Source organism: Acinonyx jubatus, chromosome C1, assembly GCF_027475565.1.
Source record: "Acinonyx jubatus isolate Ajub_Pintada_27869175 chromosome C1, VMU_Ajub_asm_v1.0, whole genome shotgun sequence".
Lineage (NCBI taxonomy): Eukaryota > Metazoa > Chordata > Mammalia > Carnivora > Felidae > Acinonyx > Acinonyx jubatus.
In genome coordinates this window covers 58,542,450-58,565,802 of record NC_069381.1, presented here as the reverse complement: position 1 = coordinate 58,565,802, position 23,353 = coordinate 58,542,450, and the positions used below count along the sequence as shown (strand labels likewise).

Below are 23,353 nucleotides of genomic sequence, written 5' to 3'. Positions count from 1 at the left end.
TTTTTCTCCGACTTTTCCTCTGAACATAGGAGAACAAAGGGTTTAATAATTCCCCAGTTTCACTTGGGATTGTTTTGTCAGCAGTATCTAATAGGAAGACATGAGATTGTTATTTTATTTGAATGAAGCCTCAGGCGGCTATAATTAAACATGCTGTACTTTTTTTCTTGTAGCAAAACCATTTGAAAATGGACAATATTTGGACATTTATGGAATTACAAGGGACCAGGCTGGAGAATACGAATGCAGTGCGGAAAATGATGTGTCATTCCCAGACGTGAAAAAAGTAAAAGTTGTCGTAAACTGTAAGTCCTGTCATCTTTTATCAGCATAACTTTCAAGAAAAGATAAACATCTGAAATACACTGTCTGAAATTTATGTTGCTGTTTTTTTAAGAGGTGTTGTTATTGATAAAGACCACCTATTGACAGTGAAACTGTGGACATGTTAAAAGATTGACCAAATTGTTTTATGTAACATTAGTTGTCCCAAGTAATCCCACGATAATTCAGTTTGATGTACAGATGGAAACATTTCCAATATCATGGTAGTCTCCGGCATTGTAAAGTATGGTACCTTTATATCTAGAGTACTGTAGACACATGGCATTTTCTTCTTTCTCGTGAGCTTCACCTGGGTGTATTCTGGTTAAATTGAAGCATGAAACTCCCAATCAAACCCAATGGAAATTAAGTATGTTGGTCTGTACTCAAAGAGAAGAGCTAGTGCTGTGATACTTCGATTACTTGGGTCATTTAATTCTATTTCGTTTGAAAAATATTGAGAAAATGAATAAAGAATGTTCCCGAGTGTATCATTAGTAGGAAGTTAGAATATTAAGAAATACCTGCAGAGCTACCAATGCCATGGTTCACCCTCTCTAAATGCATCTCAAACAATGATTAAGATATTTTTCACTAATATCCTATTTTATATCTTATGATCTCAGTAGTAATAACTGAAATAGCCTGTACGTTTCTAAAATACCCCCTTAGTCCTTCAAAAATTTTTACATTATTTAAATGACTCAAATAGAATAATTTTGGGATAATAGTATTTACCAAAGGTATTGATAAGTTACAGCTTCCTTTTTTTTTTTTTTATTCTATGTATACACTCTTCTGGATATAGCCATTGCTAATAATGTATACCTCATTAAAAGAAGGAATCATTCCAAATATAATCTAAAACACTTTAAGCAGGGTTTTTTTTCATATTAATGTGAATCTTTCAATTTCATGAGCCAAAAAATAACTATCAAAACACACCTGGCAATTGAGTGTCTGCCAGGGCAAATCACTGCCATCAACTAACATTTGTCACTGACTAATCTATATATTTGGGGTTGAACTATCTCTTTGAGACTGAGAAAATAGGCATAATACCAGATCAAGAGGCAGTGTCTGGGGCAGAGTTTCTCAAAGAATGTTCTGTAGACAAACTTTAGCAGATTCACCAAAAAACTCACTGAAAATGAAAAATTCCGGGCCCCCACTCAACTCAGCTGAATCAAAATCTGTGGGGTACATGACTTGGAAATCTACATTTAGTAAATTTCTACGTGTAGAGCTACTGCTCATTCCTCTGGAACTCTCTGAAAGAAGAAATAATGATTATTTTATCACTAACTGTATTTATCTGAACGGGCACCCCACCCAGTAATGCAGCTCCTCAGCCCCCAGACATAATCGGTCTCTACAGTGATGTCTCAAATTGGAGTAGAATTGAAAACCCAGCTGTCGTACGGGTTCTCATGGGCCCATAGTCCATGTATAACCTACACTTTCCTTTGTATTCGTACTTTCTCTTTCATCCTTTTTATCCCTCTGCCTTTAATTTATTCTCACTTATCATTAAATCAGATCTTCTTTTTTCCTGGAGAAGTGGGAACCTTAGACAGAAAGGTCAACTAAGGCGGCAGAAATGTGGAGAGAAACTGAATTGAAAGAAAGATATACCAAACAAATGAGTCATCATCTAAGGGATCTGGGTGGAGAAGATCTTATAAAGCAGAAGGACAAAAACTGGGGAAACAAGATGTCAAGAACTGTGAAAAATCGGCCACAATTTCACGGACGCTGGCAGAAAACAAAGGGCAGTTTATTACTCACAGTAATAACAGTAGCCAGAGAATTGTCATTTTTTGCATTAGTTCCCCATGCTCCAGTTACTACAGGGTGATATGATGACGGCCAGGTGACACGTACACACGCAGTGGGTTTATGTCATAGCTGAAGCTCCCTGAGCTTAGGAAACTTGATTTTTTTATAACGTCAGCGGGCAAACCTCTGCCCTTTGCTGCAGAGGGAGAAATTATCTTTATTATCCTGGACTGTAAACAAACCTGCTGTTTGCTCCGTAGGGAGAACTACTTCTGTCTTTCACAATTGTTCACTGTACAAGCATTCTTGAAAAGATACTCAAGAACAAAAGCATTCATTGTCTCTGCTTCCAAGATGTGCAGAAACACAAGTAACTTATGGAGAATTGTTTTTCAATACGGGACAGGAGCAAGAAAGTTTGAAGCAGAGGCTTAGAGATGTTCCATCAGCCAAAAAGGATGCTTCAGTAGGTTTGTGGGGTGCAGACACGGAAGAATAGGCACCGAAGAATTTCTCCCTCTGCAGCAAAGGGCAAAGGTTTGCTTGCTGCCGTTATAATAGGTAGGAAAGAAGACTTTGTTAATCACCGTTAATTAAATTTTAGAAGGAGAACGGGAATGAAAAGAAGAAAGTAGGAAAAAAAAAGTTAAGGAGGTGTTTTTTAAGTTATAACTACAGACTATCTTCTTAAAGAATTAATTTCAGTTAAAGTACGGTCATAAATGGAAATATTGGTGCCAACATAATATTAACATAGCTCATATCTTTTTTAAAAATGGACCCAAAAGACTTTTTAATGATTTTCAACAATCAGTTTTGTCTTCTGTTCCTTTCTAAATTATAGCTTTGAGAGCTTACCTTTTTCCTAAATGTGCTATGAAAAATTGTGTTTAATACTGATTGATCAGTTCGATGTACATCTGTGGGACCAAGAGTTTATGTAAGAGATGAGTTGTGTTCAGACTTCTGTTCAAGACCTAAGTTTTGCCTTACTTTGGAACAGTTATGTCACACATATACCAGCGAGTTCTAAGTCGTATAGGTCTGTCAGGGTATACCCACATATGTTTCTGGTTATGAAGAGGTTTGGAAAGTGTTAATTTTGTGAATTTGTCCCTTTAAAAGTCAAAATTTGAGCACTATCTATGGATTTTACTGAGATGATTTCCCAAAGGAACTTAGCCAAAGCCTACTGAATAAACTTTAGTTTGTCAAATCCCCAAATTGAGCACAGTGGTCTATGTTACCAGCACGAAACCACACATCTCCTGATAACCTGAGGATTCCCTGAAGATAGAATCGTGCCAGGTTGAAGGCAGCGCTTCTTTTCACTGTTATTAATCAATATGATGTGCATATAGAATTGCAGTAGCTTTGTGAGTTATAATTTGAAGAGAAACTTTGTCCCTTTTCCCAAATGGGGCTCAAGATGAAATGTAATAAATTTTCATAAGCTCTGGTAGATTCAGTTATGTGGTAAGTTAATTTGAGAAAGGGATTTAGGTTCTCTTCAAGTTAGAAATGTTTCATATTTTACTGTTTATCTAAAATGTCTGCCACATTTACTGTGTATATATTACTATATGTATATCGCCATATATATCACACTATATATATCACACACATACAATAAGTAACGTATTTGCCACACCTCACATACTTTGTACCTATAGCACTTTGATGCGGACTTCTGTTCAATTTGATTAAACAACAATTTAGTGAAATGTTTAGCAAAATTAACGTACTTTATACATTGAATTAGTCAATTAATTGAATAAATCAGTAAATTTTGAATTACTTACAGAAAGTCTACAGATAGGAAGAAATTTTTAGGATATTAAGATTCTACGCAAAAGCTTGTTTCTGGGTAGGGAGATTTTGTAGGTGATTATTCTCCTTGTCTTTACCTGTATTTTCGTTTATTTTTTTTTGTATTGACATATAAATTTATCTATATATAAATTTCCTTGTGTGTGTGTATATACATATATATATGTATGTATACATATTTCTTGTCAAATTAAAAAAAAACCTAAACTAATAAAAAGGAATTATGACCCTTATCATAACCAGACCTGGAGATATTAAAACACATACACACACAAAACAAGAACAAATTTTAAACCGGTTGATTAGCTAAGCCAGAGGGCACTAGTGGATTAGAGTTGAACAGATTCTCTGTTTTAATTGCATCTTTATTCCATTCCTAGGAGCAGCCTAGAAGACTCTAGTCCCGTATTTTTTATTGTTAATTAAAAACTAGAAGAATGAATGAGTTCCAGAAAGCTCATAGATTCAACTTAATTGGGAAAAACAGAAACCTATGAAGATCTGGTTTGGAAAGGAGAGACTAGAGTGTAGAAAATCAGCAATGTTGACTCATTGCAAGCTAAATCTAGAAATCTGGAAAATTTAGAAAGTATCATAGACTAATAAAGTAACGTAGATCTCTATGGAGAAGCAGAATCCCAGATATTAGAAATCAGGAGAGCCTGAAAGACCTAACCCTTCAAAATGAAAGCCATCCGTAAAAGGGGTAGGTTCTCTGATCTTGTGACAGAAGCTGTTTGTTCTACAACCATTATTTATGTGTATTCTTTCAGTTAGTAGTAACTGTTTTGAAAATATAGGCCTTATACTCAGATATTTCTTATTTTAATGCCTGCTGTATAATTTACTGGGATTTCAGATCTTGAGAAACCAATTTACCTCGGAGTCTCAGTTTCCAATTCTGTAGTTTAGGGCAGTACTATATAATTATCAGGGTTTGGGCAAATATTAAATGAGATGATATACATCTATGGTGTCTGGCTCACTGTAGGTAGTTGAAAAAATCTCTCTCTCACTCTCTCTCTCTCTGTATGTACTTACTTTACAATGTAAGCTCTGTGCAGTAAGGGATTCTCCTTTCCTTTGTAAAATGATATGTTCTTGTCACATACAGCAGCACCTGGTCCATAGGAGGGACTCCAAAAACTAGTAGTTGATTGAATGAATTTAAGTGATTAATGTTTTTCCCAGTGAGTCATTCTACTAGACAAAAGAAGAAAATATTATATTTGTGGAACAATTATATTTTTTTCTCCCAAGACAGTAAGTAAATAGTATGTTGAGGAATTTACTTCCAATACCATTTTTTAACCAAAGTTTTCAGGTAGATTTAATACAGATAATCTGACATTTATATAGTGCTTTCACCCAAAGAGAGGAAACACTAATTCCCATTTGTTTTACAGATAAGAATATTGAGGTTTGAGGAGATTAAAATATTTAGTACCTTTGTTCATTTTCAAGAACAGAACAGACACGAACAAAGGGAGGTATTAATTAACCAGAAAAAAAATATAGAGTCAACCAGATTTAGGTAAAAAGAAGCCTAGACATTATTTCAATTTTCACTCATGACAGTCATTTCATATTGATTATTTATCTGGTATCAGAAATTATTTTGCACACACAATTTATAGTAAAATAGAATTTAGTATTATTCCTATGGTCAAACAGTAAAGATATTTTTGGGTGTACTGTGCACTAAGTTTTCATCCAATAAATCATAGGCACATATTTGTGCATTATTTTGCATCTTATGCATATTCATTTATGCAAATGTGCACTTTATCTTCCAATATAACTAGCTCTAAACATGTGGGAAAGAATGTACCAATTAGTATAACTTAGTACAATTGTATCAAAGCTTGAAATGAGGGGGCCACTGGGGAGAGAGGGAGGAGGAGGAGGAGGCTTTCTAGGGAAATGGCCAGTTTTCTTGGTGTATTTGTAAGTTTTCAACAAAACCTTGGAAATTAGGCAGACATCCTGGATTTAAGACTATAAAAAATTGCAGATGACAGACATGTAGATATTACCTCAAATAAAGAGAATATCCCAGCATTCAGCGTTGGAATGGATAAGGTACTATTGTGGGACCAGAAGAAAAATGAGTGTTATTTGAATTCATAATTATCACGTTAGTTTTTATTTCTGTCTCCACTTTATGCCCTTACCTTTACTTTACATTTACCTCATCTTTCACATTTGTTTATGATTTAGGCTACTATCCTGTACTTTATGTTTTATTATAAGCTAATTAACATTTATCTGAAATAATTCAGAGTATAAAAAACAATTGTTGTTGTCTGTCAAATAAAGTACTAGCTTGTATGCCATTTCTAGAGTAATAATGAAACACTTCAATAAATCTGCATTAATATATGTATTTATTTACCTATTTACTTATGGCTTACCATGACACCATCAAGGTTTTAAAGCCTGGGATACTGGTCTTCAAGGAAAGCAGAAAGACAAGAGAGGCACATAGTTTGTAATAGTGTGGCAAGTGCTTTGATAAACCAATCATTAAGTACTACACGAGTTATCATAAAGTCACCAGATACAACCCTAGGGTATCATGGAAGGCTTCTAAGAGGACTTGACCCTGATGGAATCTGAGGATAAAATTGAATTTGACAGATTTTTTTTAGAGAAAATCAAGGAAAGAGGAGTCTCACACAGAGTAGCCGCATTTGCTTAGCACCGTAGGATTCAGGGACAAGGCGCTTCTTGGTCTGTTGGGTGCAGTGAGCTGGAGACCATCAAAGAAAACATAAAGGAGGGTGGGTATCTAAGAAGGAAGAAGTCAAGGCCCCGTTAGATAGGAGTTTATGAATTTTCATAGGTTGACATAGATCCAGCTTTACCATGAAAGAATAACTTCGAGATGATGGAACTATTAAGAGATACATATATGAATATTAAGATATTTATTTAAATATTTTTATTTCCTACATCTATGGAGTTTACTTGGATTATTTCTGTTTTGTCATAGCAAGGGAAAAATAAAGGCTTAAAATAATAATAACTCCAGCTAAAAGAAATTTAAGAGGAGCTAAGATATTTGAAGGAAAAATCCTTCAAATCAAGTATCAAACATTAAATATTAGAAACCTATGGATAATCACCCAGAAAACATATTTTTATTTTATTCTTTTTAATAAAACCATATTTTTAAATAAAACATTTCTCTTCAGTAGAATAACATAAAAGTATAAGAATTAAACCTGTTCTTTTCACCTAGGGACTTCCATGGCATAAAGTTCAGATTTAATTTTGTGGTTTATATAATTCCTCAGTTCAAGTAAAACTGTGTTATTAAACATGCACTTAAGGAATACATGATTTCTTCTATTGAAGGAGGCATAATTGTCCTTTGTTTTAAATCTTAGACATACACTTCAATTAATGACTAGTGTGCCAAGGCTATTTTTACTTAATGAGGCTATTTTTACTTAGTAAGTGTGCTTCCCAATTTAACTTAAATGTATTCTCCCATACTTTTATCTTAGTATTGAAAGGAATTTTAGTGTTAAGGGTCTATGAATGATCTTTTACCCTTTTGTTCATGGAAAATCAAAATGCGTCTGCAGTAAGCAACTGTGCCTATTTTTATTACTCCTCTTTTTCTTTTTTTGAAAGTGAAAGATGAAACAATTCCCTTATTTTAATACATGAGCAAAAGTTTTTGCTAGATGGGAGTCTGTTTATTTTGTTTTGTTTACAGTTATTTCTAAGTTGGCATTTATCACTTCAAAAAATATATTTCTATATACATAAAATAATAGGTATAATAGAGTTTGACTATCAGCCACCAGTAAGAAAGCAATTTCTAATAGGATGTAAATGCTCTAGGTTGAAAACGATCCATGGCAAACACCAGGAAAGAAACAAATCTATAAGTCGCACACTTAACGTGGGTATTTCTCTGACGTACTCGTCTAGATTCACGTTCTGGGAATACCCACCCCAAAAGCCAAACTCTGAAAACTACAGGGTGGCTTCTTCTGAATATATCCTTCAAGCTGATCTTGAAAGTTCAAACCTCGCACAAACCTACAGTTTATAGACCTGTATTTACCTGAAGTCCAACTTTATCAGCATATTTCCTCATGAGCAAATTCAAGCAAAATAATTTATGTAATTCAATTCTTTTTAACCAAACACTGAAAACCATCCATAGAATGGGAGCAACATTGTTAAGGTTCTTGGGTCTTTTCTATATCATTAAAATCCACTTTGCAGGAATTGTCAAATATTCTTAAGTCTGTCATTCGAAATACTTGTATGTTTTGTGTATGTGTGTGTGTGTATGCGTGTGAAGGGAGTGATTGTGTGGAGTAATTAGGATGGTATAAATAGGATACACAAAGGCAGTATGTAGCAGAGTCATGGGAGATACATATGGAACATAGGGACCAAATTTTAGGAAACTTCCTTTACCCATTGGAATGTGCTCTGCCTCCTAAACCCACTCGTTCTCGTCTTCTCTTTCATGTTCATTCTCTCTCCCTTTCTCATCATCATTCACCCATTACTGCTCTTTCTCATTATCTTTGTTTTTACTTTTTCGTTTCCTCCCCCCTCTTTCCCCTTATTTCTACCCATACACATAATGCTAATAAACCAATTTTTGAAAGAACTTCTCATGTGTATAATGGGAATTATCAATGAATCGTATTTCATCATCATTGAAACATTTTAAACATACAGATTCCTGAATAACACTCCCCATACTCAATTATTCAGTCTATATTTTATTACCTATAAATGTATAATTTTTTTGAAAATTTACATATATGTTTGGAGATTACAGGGTAATGAGTATGAGACAGAAAGGCAGAAGACCTGAATTCTATTTTTAATTCAATTACTTAACTAATCGTACAACTTTGAACAAAGAATATAAACTTATAGCTGTTGATTCCCCTTTTTGTAAAATAAGGGAATTATCACTATGACATCCCCTAATTCTTAGGTTCTGATGTATTTCTCTGATCCAAGTATCCAAATTTTGGGGACTGTATGGATTCAATTCCTGGCAGGCAAAAAGCAAAGGCTAAAAGCAACTGTTTGGCTTCAGGGTCAAATGATTCTAGATAATCTCATTATTTTACTTTGTGAATTCTTTGAGAAGTTATGAAGGATGATAATTTTGTTCTCTCTTACACTGTTGCCAAATTTGGGCAAACTTTTTTTTTTCTTACTTTAAAATTTTAATTTTGTGGGAGCACCTGGGTGGCTCAGTTGGTTAACCATCCGACTTTGGCTCAGGTCATGATCTTGCAGTTTGTGAGTTCCAGCCCAGCGACAGGCTCTATGCTGACAGCTCAGAGCCTGGATGGAGCCTGCTTCAGATTCTGTCTCCTGTCTCTCTGCCCCTCTCTCACTCGTGCTCTGTCTCTCAAAGATAAATAAAAACATTTAAAAAAATAAAAATTTAATTTTGTGGAAAGAATAAGTATAACAATAGAGAAATGAACTTTAGAGAATTTTAAAGTAAGGATTCTGTTTATGCAATGGAGTGTGACAGAGGGTAACAAAAATAGGATTTAGAATTACACAAACATGATTTCTAATCCCAGCTCAGTCACTTTGGAGTATTTGGAAAATTAGTTAACCTCCCTGGGGCAGTTTCCTTACATAAAAATACAAGATAATTATACCCGCCTTGAAGATTTGTTCTGAGGATTAAGTGTTACATGTAAAAAAACAAAGTGGGTAGGTCAAGGCAAACAACTTTCGTATTGTAAGTATTGGTGTGTCGCATTTGTCACAGTACCTTCTATGTCTATGTATCTACCTTTCTCTGTGTCCTGTGAGCTCTTTGCGGAGGGAAACTCCTCTTACTCAACTTTGTGCTGTGGGTAGTGCAGCACAGTGGTTACAAGGATAATCTCTGGGACTGGTTACCCTTGATTTGAATCCTAGCTCTGCCACTTATTACTACTGTGTGAGCTTGGTCAAATTATTAAGTTTTGTGTATGTCAGTATCTCCAACTATTAAATGGGGAGTATTAGGATTAACCCAGTTAATACATGACAAGGCTTAATGTAGTACATTATTATTACTCCTAACACCTAGCACCGTGCCTGATAATAAATGTCTGTTTGAATGAATGAATGAATAAGCTCATGGAATTCTGTAGCTGACAATAACTGAAAAATCTCCCTGATTCACCCATCTTATGGCTATGTGGTTTTGGATTCAGATAGCTTTGGAAATTAGATCATAGGATTTATAGGAGTACTCAGAATGGAATCCTGAAATCCTGATTCTAGGTCTGTGGTTATTTTATTATATTATCCTGACTCCATGTAAATCAAAACAGAATTTAATTATTTTCAGTAAACTGTGTAAACTCCAGAGACTTTCAGGAAGATAGTCTAGTCTGAAGGGTAAGGAGACAGGATCGCTGTGTTTCATAAGGGAGAGACTTGAATAACCAGAATATGCACAGGTGATAGCTGTCAGAACGGCTGACAGTGAAATACAGGGAAGAACCAAGAAAATTAGGATTCTCGGTGAATAGATAAAACAATCACAATAAATAATCCTGAGGAATGAGGCTGCACTCAAAGTGAGTTTGTTCACATATTGTCTGAAATAAGAGCTTTTGATTAATAGTGAATGTAATGAACTCTCAGTGTCATGCAACCTGTCTGCTTACTGCTACACAGTACAGGTAACAGCCGTGCAAGAAAAACAAGCAAATAAAAATGAAACCAAAAAAAAAAAAAAAGAAAAGAAAAGAAAAAGCCACCATAGTGCTGGGGACATAAGCAATTATGGGTTTTATAGATAAAATGAAAGAGGATAAAGGTTTATTTAGTATACTCTGTGTTTCATGTTTAAGATTCACTGCTCTGCTCTTACAGCCATGAGATCATTGTTCATTCAGTTTCTCAAAAACTTAAAAGTGGTTCGGTGGCAATTAATATCTTATGCCCAGTTCCCACTTGTTTCAGAGTTAGAGTTAAGAATTTGGATAAACTGGGGGGCTCCTGGGGGGCTCAGTTGGTTAAGCGTCTACCTTTGGCTCAGGTCACGATTTCACGGCTGGTGAGTTCGAGCCCTGCATCGGGCTCTGTGCTGACAGCCCAGAGCCTGGAGATTGCTTCCAATTCTGTATCTCCCTCTCTCTCTGCTCTTCCTCTGCTTGTTCTCTCTCTCTCAAAAATAAATAAACATTAAAAAAATTAAAAATAAAAGAATTTGGATACATTTTTAAGTTTTTATACAACACAATGAAACATTAGCTTAAGGCGTATTCTTTTGTGCAATAAACGATACTTTCTTCCTGGTCTAAAGAAATCAGCATTCTGTAGCCTAGAGCAGATATTGAGACTGTTTCCACATTTAGTGCAACCAGCTACTGTACATTTACATGGATGGGGGTGGGGTGTATCAGTAATTAGGTGAAGTTCACAAATGTTCCATCTGTTAATGCTGTTTCATATTTGTGAACATACTGGTTTTGCAAACTCTTCAACTGTTCTTTGTGGATGTCAAAAGGACTCTGAAGCTCAGGGCAAGTCACGTGCTGTGACCATAGACATACTCTGCACCTTGGCCTGGGAAATGCATCCAATTAGAAATCAGGAAGACAACTAGTGAAGTATTTACAAACTATATATCTGTGTGCTGAGTAGCATCACTTCAAATCAAATCAGAACTTCACACAGTTAAGAGATCAGCAGTTGGGGGTGGGGTGGGGAAGTTAAGTGAATACTCAAATATGCACTAGAACAAGAAGAAAAAAAGAGCACATTTAAAAATAAAACTTGGAGATGAATATATTATTTAAATGACTGGCTACAGCAAAAGGGAGAAAATGTTACAAAATGTTTTTAACATATTTAATATGAAACAAGAAGACATTTCCTCCACAAAAATGGTATCCCAAAATTATAAAGAAAGAAAAGGCTGAAATGAAGGGACAAGAGGGAAAAGAGTAAGATACATTTTAAAGATGACCGATTTTGATGCAAAGAAAGCTGGTGACATGTTATGCCCTACCTTCAACCGTGCCAGAGGTGTAGAAAAACCCCTCCTAGTATTAAACATTTAAAATTGCCAGAAGCTGGATAGAATGTGATCGTATGTCATTTCCAGCATGGCAAAGCTTGTAGCAATATAAAAAACACAAATTGGAAGTCTGAAAGTAACAAAAACTGCTACTCTATGGGGCAGGGTGCCCTGACCTGCTACTCTCTTAAAGTATTGAATCTGATTTTACCTTGCCAATCCTAGGAGTCTGGATACAAAGGTGAGGCCCCTATTTGGTATGGGAACTCACATTAGTGACACCCTCCCGTCATAAAAATATGGCAGTGAAAGGCTGACCCACTCAGGGGTAAAAGAGGACACAAATAAACAAAAAGCTGATCCTGCTCTTCCAGTCCGATCTTGACGCAGGGTGATGGGGCAAGAAAGAACAGTTACAGGAAAGAAAATGATTTCTGAGAATTCCTATCACAAATTTCTCTCATGTAGATTTGGGGCTGGATTAGCACTCCCTGTAGAGTATAAGACATGTCAGGTCGAAAATTTAGTGTGAAGTAGATCTAGGGTGACTGGCCCCTTAAATGCCTGACAGAGGAAGAAGCAATATTCTCTGTAGAAAACAGTTTAAATACAGGCCTCAAAAATTTTCCATAAGTGGTGCTCAGGACACATGAATTCTCAACCCAAAATCCAGTGCACAAAAGAGAAAGCAAGCCACCAAGAGATAAATAACAAACTACCGTATAAGATAATACAAATATTGGAAATATCCCAGATAGAACAGTAACAATGTTAATATACTCAAACATATAAAACAGGAATTGAAGAATATGATCTTATCCATTTTTCATGAAATATCTTATCAAACTGGAAATACATTTAGCTGACAAAGGGCACCTATAAAAAGCTACAGCAAGTATCATACACATGAATGAAATGTAAATACATGTCCTTTAAAATCAGCTAAGACAAGGATGGTCCCTTTCATTATTTTTCCTAGCCAGGCTAGGACAATAAGACCAGGAAAAAATTAGATGTAGAAGTATTTGATGAGAAAAATTAAAAATGGCATTATCCCAAGATAATGTCATCACCTATGTACCGAATTCAGAAGGATGTACAGATAAATTAATAGAATAAATAAGAGTTTATCATGATGGATAGATATAAAATCAATATACTACATTAAAGCATATTGCTATAACCCAGAAAAAACAGCAAATCCAATTGGGAAAAATAATAACACTTAGAATATCAACAAAATATAATGTATTGAGGATAAATCTAACACAATATACATATAAATTATTTAAACATATTAAAGACCTAATGAAACGGAAAGGCATAACATACTCAGAGATGTTTTAGAGATGTCTTTACCCTCAAAACACAGACTCATTAGAATTTGAATACAAATCTAGCTCAATTGTTCATGAGACTTCACAAGCTAACTGTAAAATTTACATTGAAAATATAAAAAACTTCTAAAGAAAAAAATCAAATCAGGTGGGCACTATGCACTACCAAATATCAAAATATATTATGGCTATATATGTTTTCTATGTATATAACTATATGTACATGATGCTATGTATAGTTTTACACAAGATATGAAACAGTGCAGCAATAGTCAAGTTAGTACAACAAATATACAACTAAAGCAAAATGGAGACCTTTCTAACAGATCCATGCATATGTAGAATTCTGATATATGAAAGAGAAGACATTGCAGATCAGTAGGGAGAAAAATAAACCTTTAAATGAATGGTTTGGAAGCAATTAGTTTTCATAAATAAAAAACAAAGGAAATGAAACTCTACCTCACAACATAAACAAAATCGATTCCAGATAAATCGAGGATGTGATTATGAAAGGCAAATCATTAAAAACCTCTAAAAGACAATGTAGGAGACTATCTATCCTACCCTTGGTAGGGAAATTTTCGTTAAGCTAAAAAGGAAAATGAAACTGTAAGGACAATGACATATTTCATATCACATTAAAATTAACAATTTCTTTTATGAAAGAGAGAAAAAGACAAGCCACAAACTGAGAAAGGTATTCAAATACATAAAGCCAACAAAGATTAAATATATAGAAAATCTGAAGAACATCTATTAAAAACAATCAAGAAATCCCATAATGTGTGAATGGATACATGATAGGCACTTACTTCACAGCAGAGGAAAGTCTAGTGGTTCATAAACATATAATAAGATGTCCAATGTCATTTTTGTTATGATGGAAATACAAATTAAAACCATAATCACATATAATTTCACATGAACATATTAGTAACAATATGCATTTTAAACTGTTTTTGTGAGAATGTAGTATAAAAAGAACTTTCACATACTGCTGAGGAATGTAAATTGGAACAATAACTTGGGGAAACAATTTTATATCACTTACAAAGTTGATCATATTCATACCCTATGACATGGCAGTTTCCATCTGAGGTATAATCCCTGCATACATGTGAATCAGAGGCTGTGTACAAGAATGTTTTGCAAATAATGTAGAGACGTTCTTTATAATAGCAACAAAAAAACAACTCAAATGTTCATCAATACTAAATTGTTCTCACGGTGCCTGGGGGCTCAGTCGGTTAAGCGTCCGACTTCGGCTCAGGTCACAATCTCAAGGGTTGTGAGTTAGAGCCCCGTGTCGGGCTCTGGGCTGACAGCTCAGAGCCTGGAGCCTGTTTCGGATTCTGTGTCTCCCTCTCTCTGCCCCTCCCCTGTTCACACTCTGTCTTTGTCTCTCTCAAACATAAATAAACATTAATTTTTTTTAAATACTAAATTGCTCATCAACACTATAATAGACATGTGTATATATATATCTACATATATATATATATATATATATCTACACAAATCAGTCTAGATGAGTGCTCATCAACACTATATGTATCAACACTATAATAGACATGTATATATCTATCTATCTATATATATATATCTACACAAATCAGTCTAGATGAGTCACAAAAATGTAGTATTAAACTAAAGAAAAAATAGGAAAGATGTAGAACATGAGATTTTTGATATAAAGTTCAAAAATAAGCTAAAAATAATATATTGTTTAGGAGTGACTACATAGGTGAATATACCCCCCATAGGTTTGTGCAGCTTGCAATGATAGTTTAACATTAGTAGCACAATAGGATCACAATTCTGACAAATGTCTTTGAAACCAGCTAAGTATAGATGTAACAATTCCACACAATGTCATAAACAATATTTCATAAATTCCTTCCAAATATTTTGCATTCAAATCTATGAAAACTGAGATTATACCCTCTAAACAACAGGAATTGGCAGCAACGTTGAGGTGAATGGAAAAATGGAGAGTAGAATAGCTAGGGAGGTAAGACAGACAGCAGGAAAACATGTTGATGCTATCTATCATTTGTCAGAGCAAGTGACATTTAATTATTTAATCTGAGAAACATAAGTAATAGTGCTGAAGACTAAAAGTAAACCCCAATAAAAAATACATGCAGGAAACATGAGTATAAATCTCTCCCACACAGTAAAATAGGAAGGGAAATCCAAAAGCATAATAATTTTAACTCACAGAAAAGAAAAGAGCAAATGAAAGTATCAGTTATAATAAGTAATATGATTAATATGATAATTCTATCAAAGGGAAAATAGTATTAAGTTCACATTTAAAAACATGAGTATTTATTATATGTTAATACAATAAGCAATGATATATTGTTTACATAAGGCAAATCTAAAGCAAAATAACAAAAAAATTAACTTAAAGAGTAGATAAAGGTTTCTTAAAGCAAATGAAAGGAAATGAATAGAGAATTAAAGTAATTTTAAAATACTAATTTTGAGGGAGTACAGTGCATAGTCTAAGTTTCCCTCATGAGTTTGGAACTGAGAGAAATATTCAGGGGCTTGACAAATGGAAAGTTTACCCTTGTTATCTACAGTATGGTCAAGAATCAATGGGTTTTTTGGGAAGTAACAGAACATGATTAAGTCCATCCTCCAATCCAATGTTCCATTAGCTCACCCTTCCTTCCATGGGAAGGGTGTGGCAGGCCAGGAGTATTAATGTAGCAAAAGCCCTGCCAAATAGAACTATGAGGCCAGAAAAATGGACATTCCCCCTAACAAGCCAGACTAGTAAAGAATCTGTATAAGTCAAATAATATAGAATACACATGTTAATGTATATATTTACATGTGTATAAAAATAAGTGTGTACACAAATATAGAGATGTATATGTATGCATACACATAGATATCATTTTCTTAAAAAACATAGGAAATATTTAGAAATTTACAAACGCTTGGAGAAACTTTTATTTGAAAGTTGCCACACCATGTAGAAATGAATAAGAAAATAAAGAATTTTAATGATAATATTAATGATGTTGAATTAATGCACATATTGCATTGTGCACCCTCAAAGAACAAGCTATGTTCCAGAGCAGCCACAGAATTTTTTATAAATAGTGTTTATTTATCTGGCCACAAAAATTCTCAATAAATCTCCCAAAGCAGTAATTGTATAGGTCATATTTTCTGATCCAACTTCTATAACAAATGTTTAAATCTTCAAACTACAATGACAAGATTCCAAACTTCTGAAAAAAAGTCATAAATAATTTCTTTTTGGTGCCTATATAAAAAATAGCAAGGACAAGTAACTATATAGCAAAACAGACCAGATTCAAGGAAAACTATACTCAGAAGCAACTTTATAACTTTAATAGCTTTTAAAAAGGGGTGGGGGGAGGAAAGAATGCTAGCAAATTAAGTAAATTATCAGTATGAGAAGTTAAAAAAATTAAATCTGAGGGAGATTTTCCCTGCTAGAAGTATAGTGGGTCAGATAGCCAGGAGCAACCCTCTAGACTGAAACAACTAAAATGCTAGAGAAAATTTCGAATTCATGTTTTAAAATGCATCACGGTAATTGAATGAAATCAAAAATAAATGCTGAGCCCTAAAATGAATTGAAATAAGGACCACTAGAAGAGAAGGAACATAAAATAAATTGAAGAAGTTTCAGATACTGAATTTCAGAAATGTAAATCAAAATAAGCAAAACTGAAGCTTGGAAATGAGGAAGAAATAAGCAATTTTGAATAAAAATCTCACAAAACTTCCAGATATGAAAATTAGAATAATTACAATTAAAAACGCCACAACCAGATAAATGGGTTATATATAGCTAAGGAGAAAATTAGTGAAATGGAAAAAAAACTGGAAAAATTATGTAATTCAGAAATACCCAATGATAGAATTTAAGTAAAAGATACGGGGAATACGGTGTAATGTTTAAAAGATATATAATCCATAAAGATATGTTACAGAAACTGGGGAAGTGGGAATAAGCAATATTAAAAAATGGCCTGGAACTTTTTCAAAATTATTGAAAAAGATTGAAAACCATAAGATCATTTTAAAAGATTCAAGGAAAAAAAAAGTCAATAAAATTCAACATGTATTTACTAGGTAAACTCGTAGTAAACTATGAAGAAAAGGGGACTTAGTTAACCTGATGAGAGGCATGTACAAAATTTTTACATCAAGCATTGTATTATTGAAAAATCAGATCAGAAAAGGGTTTGATTGGCAAAACCTATACTCAACATTTCAGTAGTATTTTATTGTTGCAGTACAAAATACAAAGAAATGAAAGATGTAAGAACTTTAAAGGAAAAAAGAAACTCTAACCAATTACTTTTATTTGTAAATAATAGCATATTCTATATTGTCAAGTTAAAAGAATCTGTATGAAAATGATTCACATAAGATTTTATCAATGATATGAATGATCCATCAACATCAGACTAATTTTTTAATTTTTAAATTTTTTTTAAAGTTTATTTATTCTGAGAGTGAGACAGAGAGTGTGCATGTGCAGGGGGATAAGACTATCCCATCAGGCTCAGCACTATCAGTACAGAGCCCGACGTGGGGCTCAAACCCATGAACTGTGAGATTGTGACCTGAGCCGAAATCAAGAGTTGGATTCTTAACCAACTGAGCCACAAAGGCACCCCAGAAACTAATTATTTCAAAAATTCATTTATAATTGCAAACATATATAAAATTTAGAGACAAATATGTAAACGTTTCATGGAAAATATTACAAATTTTATTGAAAGGCATTTAAGGGGCGCCTGGGTGGCGCAGTCGGTTGAGCGTCCGACTTCAGCCAGGTCACGATCTCGCGGTCCGTGAGTTCGAGCCCCGCGTCAGGCTCTGGGCTGATGGCTCAGAGCCTGGAGCCTGTTTCCGATTCTGTGTCTCCCTCTCTCTCTGCCCCTCCCCCGTTCATGCTCTGTCTCTCTCTGTCCCAAAAATAAATAAACGTTGAAGAAAAAAAAAAAAAAAGAAAGGCATTTAAGAGACTTTAAATGAATAGACTGGTCTGGTGTATATTTGAATCTGAAAACTCCATATTATAAATGTAGTGAACATGTTACTTGTTCTCAAATGCAATTCCAATTGAGTTCCCAACAGATATTTGTCAAAACTTGATAAGCTGATTTTCATATTGACCTGGAGAAGCAAGAAGCCAAGAAGATGCAAGATAATCCTAAAGAAGAAAACAAACTGGTAGTATAACCTTATTATAAGTTAAGCAGTTGGTTTTGATGGAAGGAAAGATAAATAGATCACTAAATAGAGTAGACAGACCAAAAACAACCTAATGGGCAAAAATTGCAGCAGAAAGATCTATTTGACTTCCAGGTTTTTCCATATAGCTCCCACAGTATCTTTACAAAATACAAATCTGATATTGTCACTGTCCTGCTTAAGATTCTTATGCGGCTTACCATTCCTTTAGGATTGTGGCAATCCCTTGACATGACATACTAGCTTCTTCTTGATCTGACTTCTGCCTGTTTGCTCAGTATTTTTTCGGACCCTGTTCCTTAATCTTCTTAGTATGATGTTTCACCCATTCAGAGGCACAATTTCCTCAATTAACCATGGGTTCTTAACTCTGAATGTCTGAACACACGGTCTTGAAGGCTTTCTTTTCTGCCTTCCTACTGATGTTCCAGTTTCTACTCTGCCCTCAGTGTTGTACCTGGCACCCAGTAAATAACTGTTGAATAAAATGTTCAACAAATAAGACAAAAATGGCACCTTCCTGGCATCGTGTTCATAGTAGAAGGAAATTTCCACATGAGTGTTCTATCAGTTAAATTCTTTGATGTGGGCATTACACTAGACTTGCTCTGGGTAGACCTGACAATCACTTTGTAAGAGGACCTTATTAAATTGTTGGTCAGTCACTCAGAATGCATTCAGAGTTAAGCACTGAAGATAAATTTGGAATAAACACTTCGTTAGTTCCTGCATGTACCAATTTTGTTATAGAACAAATCACATTCTTACCACGCCATGTAATTGACTGATGAAATAGATGCTAAGCTTCTATAAAATATAGTAGAAAGAAAAGCTTTTAATATGAATATTCATTTAACCATTTATCATAGCTGCTCAGCATTCCAAATACGCATAAGAAAAGTATCTTGTTTAAATTACTTTTATCCCCTTTTGATTACTTTTAACTAGATGTAAACAGCCAGTCCCCTATCTTTCCTCATAGTATAAATATAATAATGGGTACATTTTTCATCACTTGTTTACATAAATTGTTTTAGAGGTGTGTGCATTCTTTTCCTTTTATTACTATGCTCTACAAATCTATCAATAAGCATCTGCTTGTGCTCTGTGAAAAAAAATGTAATAGAATCTGGGGCTCAATCCATATCAAGACAAATTTTTTGAGACCAATTTTCAAATGGACTTAAAATAGATAAGTTATAATCCAATTTCCTGTTACCAGTAAATCTTATTAGCATTTTTCCATTACATTTTATAAGGCAAATGCTGATTTATGCTTGATAATCTTGATTTTTTCCTTCACAACTTGAGTCTCAGATTAACAAGATTTTAATGTCATAGGAAGCTAGACTGCAGGTTATACATACATTACGCCAGCCCCACTAACTTTCTCATTTGTAAATTACGTTTAAGGACATTACTGAACACCAGAATCAGTGTGGTCATGCTGAGACAGTGAAGAATGAGACACATGCTCCATGAAACAGGCTTTTATTTTAATTTATGTTAAATTGCCAAATCCTAAATTAATGAATAGCAAATGTGAACCTCCAAATGGGCTCGTGTGGAAATATTTCTATTTGTGGTTATTTTAAAAATTATATTAAGGATTTACTTTTTTGTGTCTGTAAAATAAATACCACTTCACACCAGAACCCCACATTCACTCAATGAGAGTACTGCAGACATCAAATAAAAGCAGCCATGCAACTAAAATTAAAGTTCAATATCATTAATTTAATTATAGTACATAATCATTTGACAGTGCTGCGGATTGGATTTAGAGGATGATATTGTAATTGATTGTTAATCATTAAAAAGCATGCAGTAAAGATAATGCTGCCTGGGTGGTAGTGAGTTACGATTTTATCCAATCCAGGGACCAGATTGTGGGAACAAAGTGGCTCCCATCACCATCAATGAATCAGGGAGGGTAGAAATTGAAAACAAGGTCTGCCATGCAAACATGCAGGGCAGAATGATGACCACCATTACAGACAGCTAACAATGTACCAGCCTGTAGCTAAACGTTCTCCATACATTATCTTATTTAATCTTTGCAACAATCCAAGGGGATATCATTATCTCTATTTTACAGATGCAGGAAACAAAGTTCTGAGAATTTTAAGTAACCTACACATAGTCATACACTGCATAAGGAGAAATGTGTGATACCTCTCTGATTGGAAAGCCAAAGCTTTGAATTGCTGCTTATACTCTATCCAGTGAAAATCTGCAAAGTGAGCTACCTGTGCTTGGTACTTGCCAGTCATAACATTTATAATTTACATTCTAACAAATGTTTGGTAGGAATGTCTTCATTCCTTCAGAACTCTTCCAAGTCTCTCTTCTACCTTTTCTCCCTTCATAATTTATAAGGGGAAAATAGTGAGTAAAGTTATTTTACTTTTTAATCTATTTTATCAGATAGCTATTTCTTATAAGAAAAGAACAACAAGGAAGGTCCTGTGATGTATCCTTTGGGTTACATTAAAAAGAGATCATGGTTAGCAGGGCAGTGCTAACTGTTTGGGAGGTTTGTACCAAGCAAGGCACCCAACAAGGATTGAGAAGATGCCAATAGAGAAAAAATATCCTACTCCCTGGAAGTTCACTCATGACTCACTGTTATTCTTTTCTTGTCTTACAGCAATCATTTCATTGTGTGGCTACTGTATTTGTAATGATTGTAGCTCATATATGATATGGGGCTGATATTTTTTTTTCTTACTAGCTTCTAATAGTCTTTAGTTGAGAGATAAAATATATATAGAAGACATTGGTGCACTTTGGTGGCTCAGTTGGTTAAGCATCCAACTCCTGATTTCAGTTCAGTTCATGATCTCACAGTCATGAGACTGAAACCTGCATTGGTCTCTCTGCTAAGCTTGGAGGCTGCTTGGGATTGTCTCTCTCTCCCTCACTCTCTGCCTTTACCTCTCTCATGCTTTCCCCCTCAAAATAAACCTTTATAAGACATTGACCTCCCTTATTTTCATCATGAAGCCACAACCTTTGAGGCATAGTGGAAGAAAATCATTCTTAACAGTAACTTCCAGATATCATGGCCCCCAACTTACAATGTGTTCCCCCCACCAATATGCCATTATTGGCTTGGAACACTTTTCCCAAATAAGAAAATAAGGTATTTATACTTTAGACCTTAGAAAACACTTTCATATACATTATCATATACATTACATATGTATATTACATATATATTATGTATACATACATACATACACATATGTATATTATCATATACATTACATATAATATACATTAATATACATTATAATACTCTCACAACCATTCTGGGTCCCAAGTATAGAAAGAATACCTGATTTCTATAAAAGTTTAGTAACATGCTGAAAGTCAAACTACTGTTCAGTATCAGTATTGGGACTGAATGTTTTATGTATGTGTATATATATATATGTGTATATACACATATACATGTGTGTGTGTTACTATCAGGACCCTGTGGTCTTCAAACTAAGATGCAATCAAAGAAGAGTTGGATAGAATAAAGAACAATTGGAAAGGCCCTGACCATGGTGATTGTCAGACCATAAGTAAAGAGACACTATAATGGAAGCTGAGGCTGAATGGAGAATAAAGGATGGAAGACCAAGATGGAGTTGAGTTTGTGATGAAATTGGCAAGATGGGAGGCTTATAAACAATACCCCAGAAATCACTGCTTGTAAACAAGACCCTAAAATCTTTTCTCCCTTATAAGTAAGTTTTTTCTTATTACTTTCACCTTTTCCTTATTTAAATTTTTGTCTTTCAAACTCTGTCATTTATAATCTCTTTGTATCAACTTCCCCCTTCTTTCAAAGCATTATTGTAACTGTAACCCATGTTTTGCTATATTCCTACATTTCTTTTTCCTTTCAAAGATGACCTTTTCTAATAATAGAGCAATTTGAAGGTTGGTCTTTATTGTATTTCCTCATAGTTTTTCCCCAGTGTCTCCAGGTATGTAGAGCTCTCTTCTATTGCTAGAAGCAAGCATATAAACTACATTACAAAATAGAGTCTCTTATGCTCTGGAACCATCCCAAAATGATGTGAAATTGTTCTCAACTTGCTCCATCATGTTGTCCAATTGATCTCAATTAGGTCAATAGATATAATAATGATGAATATGAAAATTTATTTTACTGCAAAGTTAAAGTAACAAAATGTAAACAGAGTAAGGATTTGTATTAGTATATTAAAATTTCAACTTATTGTAGTTCTTCTTCCAATTAGGACTTGTGCTCTGGATGAAACACAAGAGAAAAATAGAAAAATAACAAAGAATTCTTTGAAGAGTTGCATCAAAGAGTTCCTGAGGCAGATATTTGTGAGGGGGAAATTTGTGAGTTAACATTCCATACCCTTTATATTTCGGGCATCTGCCGATTTAAGGTTCAGAGCAGGAGACTGAGAACCTAGGTTTTTCTTGAGTAGAGGGATAGTGTGCTAGAAGAAGAAGAATTTTTATCAATCTTACAGAGCTGAGAAGGCAAAATAGAGATTTAAGGGTCCAAGATCTAGGGAAGAAAAAATAGATAAAGAATTAAGCCTGCCACAGCCAGTTTCCCTCAAAATATATGCAGTTCTTAAGATATATGCAACAAGAGTTTAGGAAACTAATGAAAAGCCTTAAAAAACAAAACAAACAAAACACAGTAGAGTTTCTTCCTAACTGAGGAGAAAAGATCTGATATTTCAGAGCTACAAAAGGTAAGGGCCCTGGTAAGGACCCAAGCTTTCATTTGGAACTCACAGAAGGCTATGTCTTG

The 23,353-nt window shown here is 34.3% G+C and overlaps 1 protein-coding gene across 1 annotated transcript in view; it reads left to right on the top strand.

The window, feature by feature from the left end:
• The window catches only part of NEGR1 (neuronal growth regulator 1), an 840,003-nt gene that overhangs the window by 563,761 nt on the left and 252,889 nt on the right, over window positions 1-23,353 (top strand). The window contains exon 4 of the mRNA XM_027058871.2: window positions 174-305. Within this exon, the coding sequence (XP_026914672.1) occupies window positions 174-305 (132 nt within the window). The remainder of the gene's footprint in view (window positions 1-173; window positions 306-23,353) is intronic.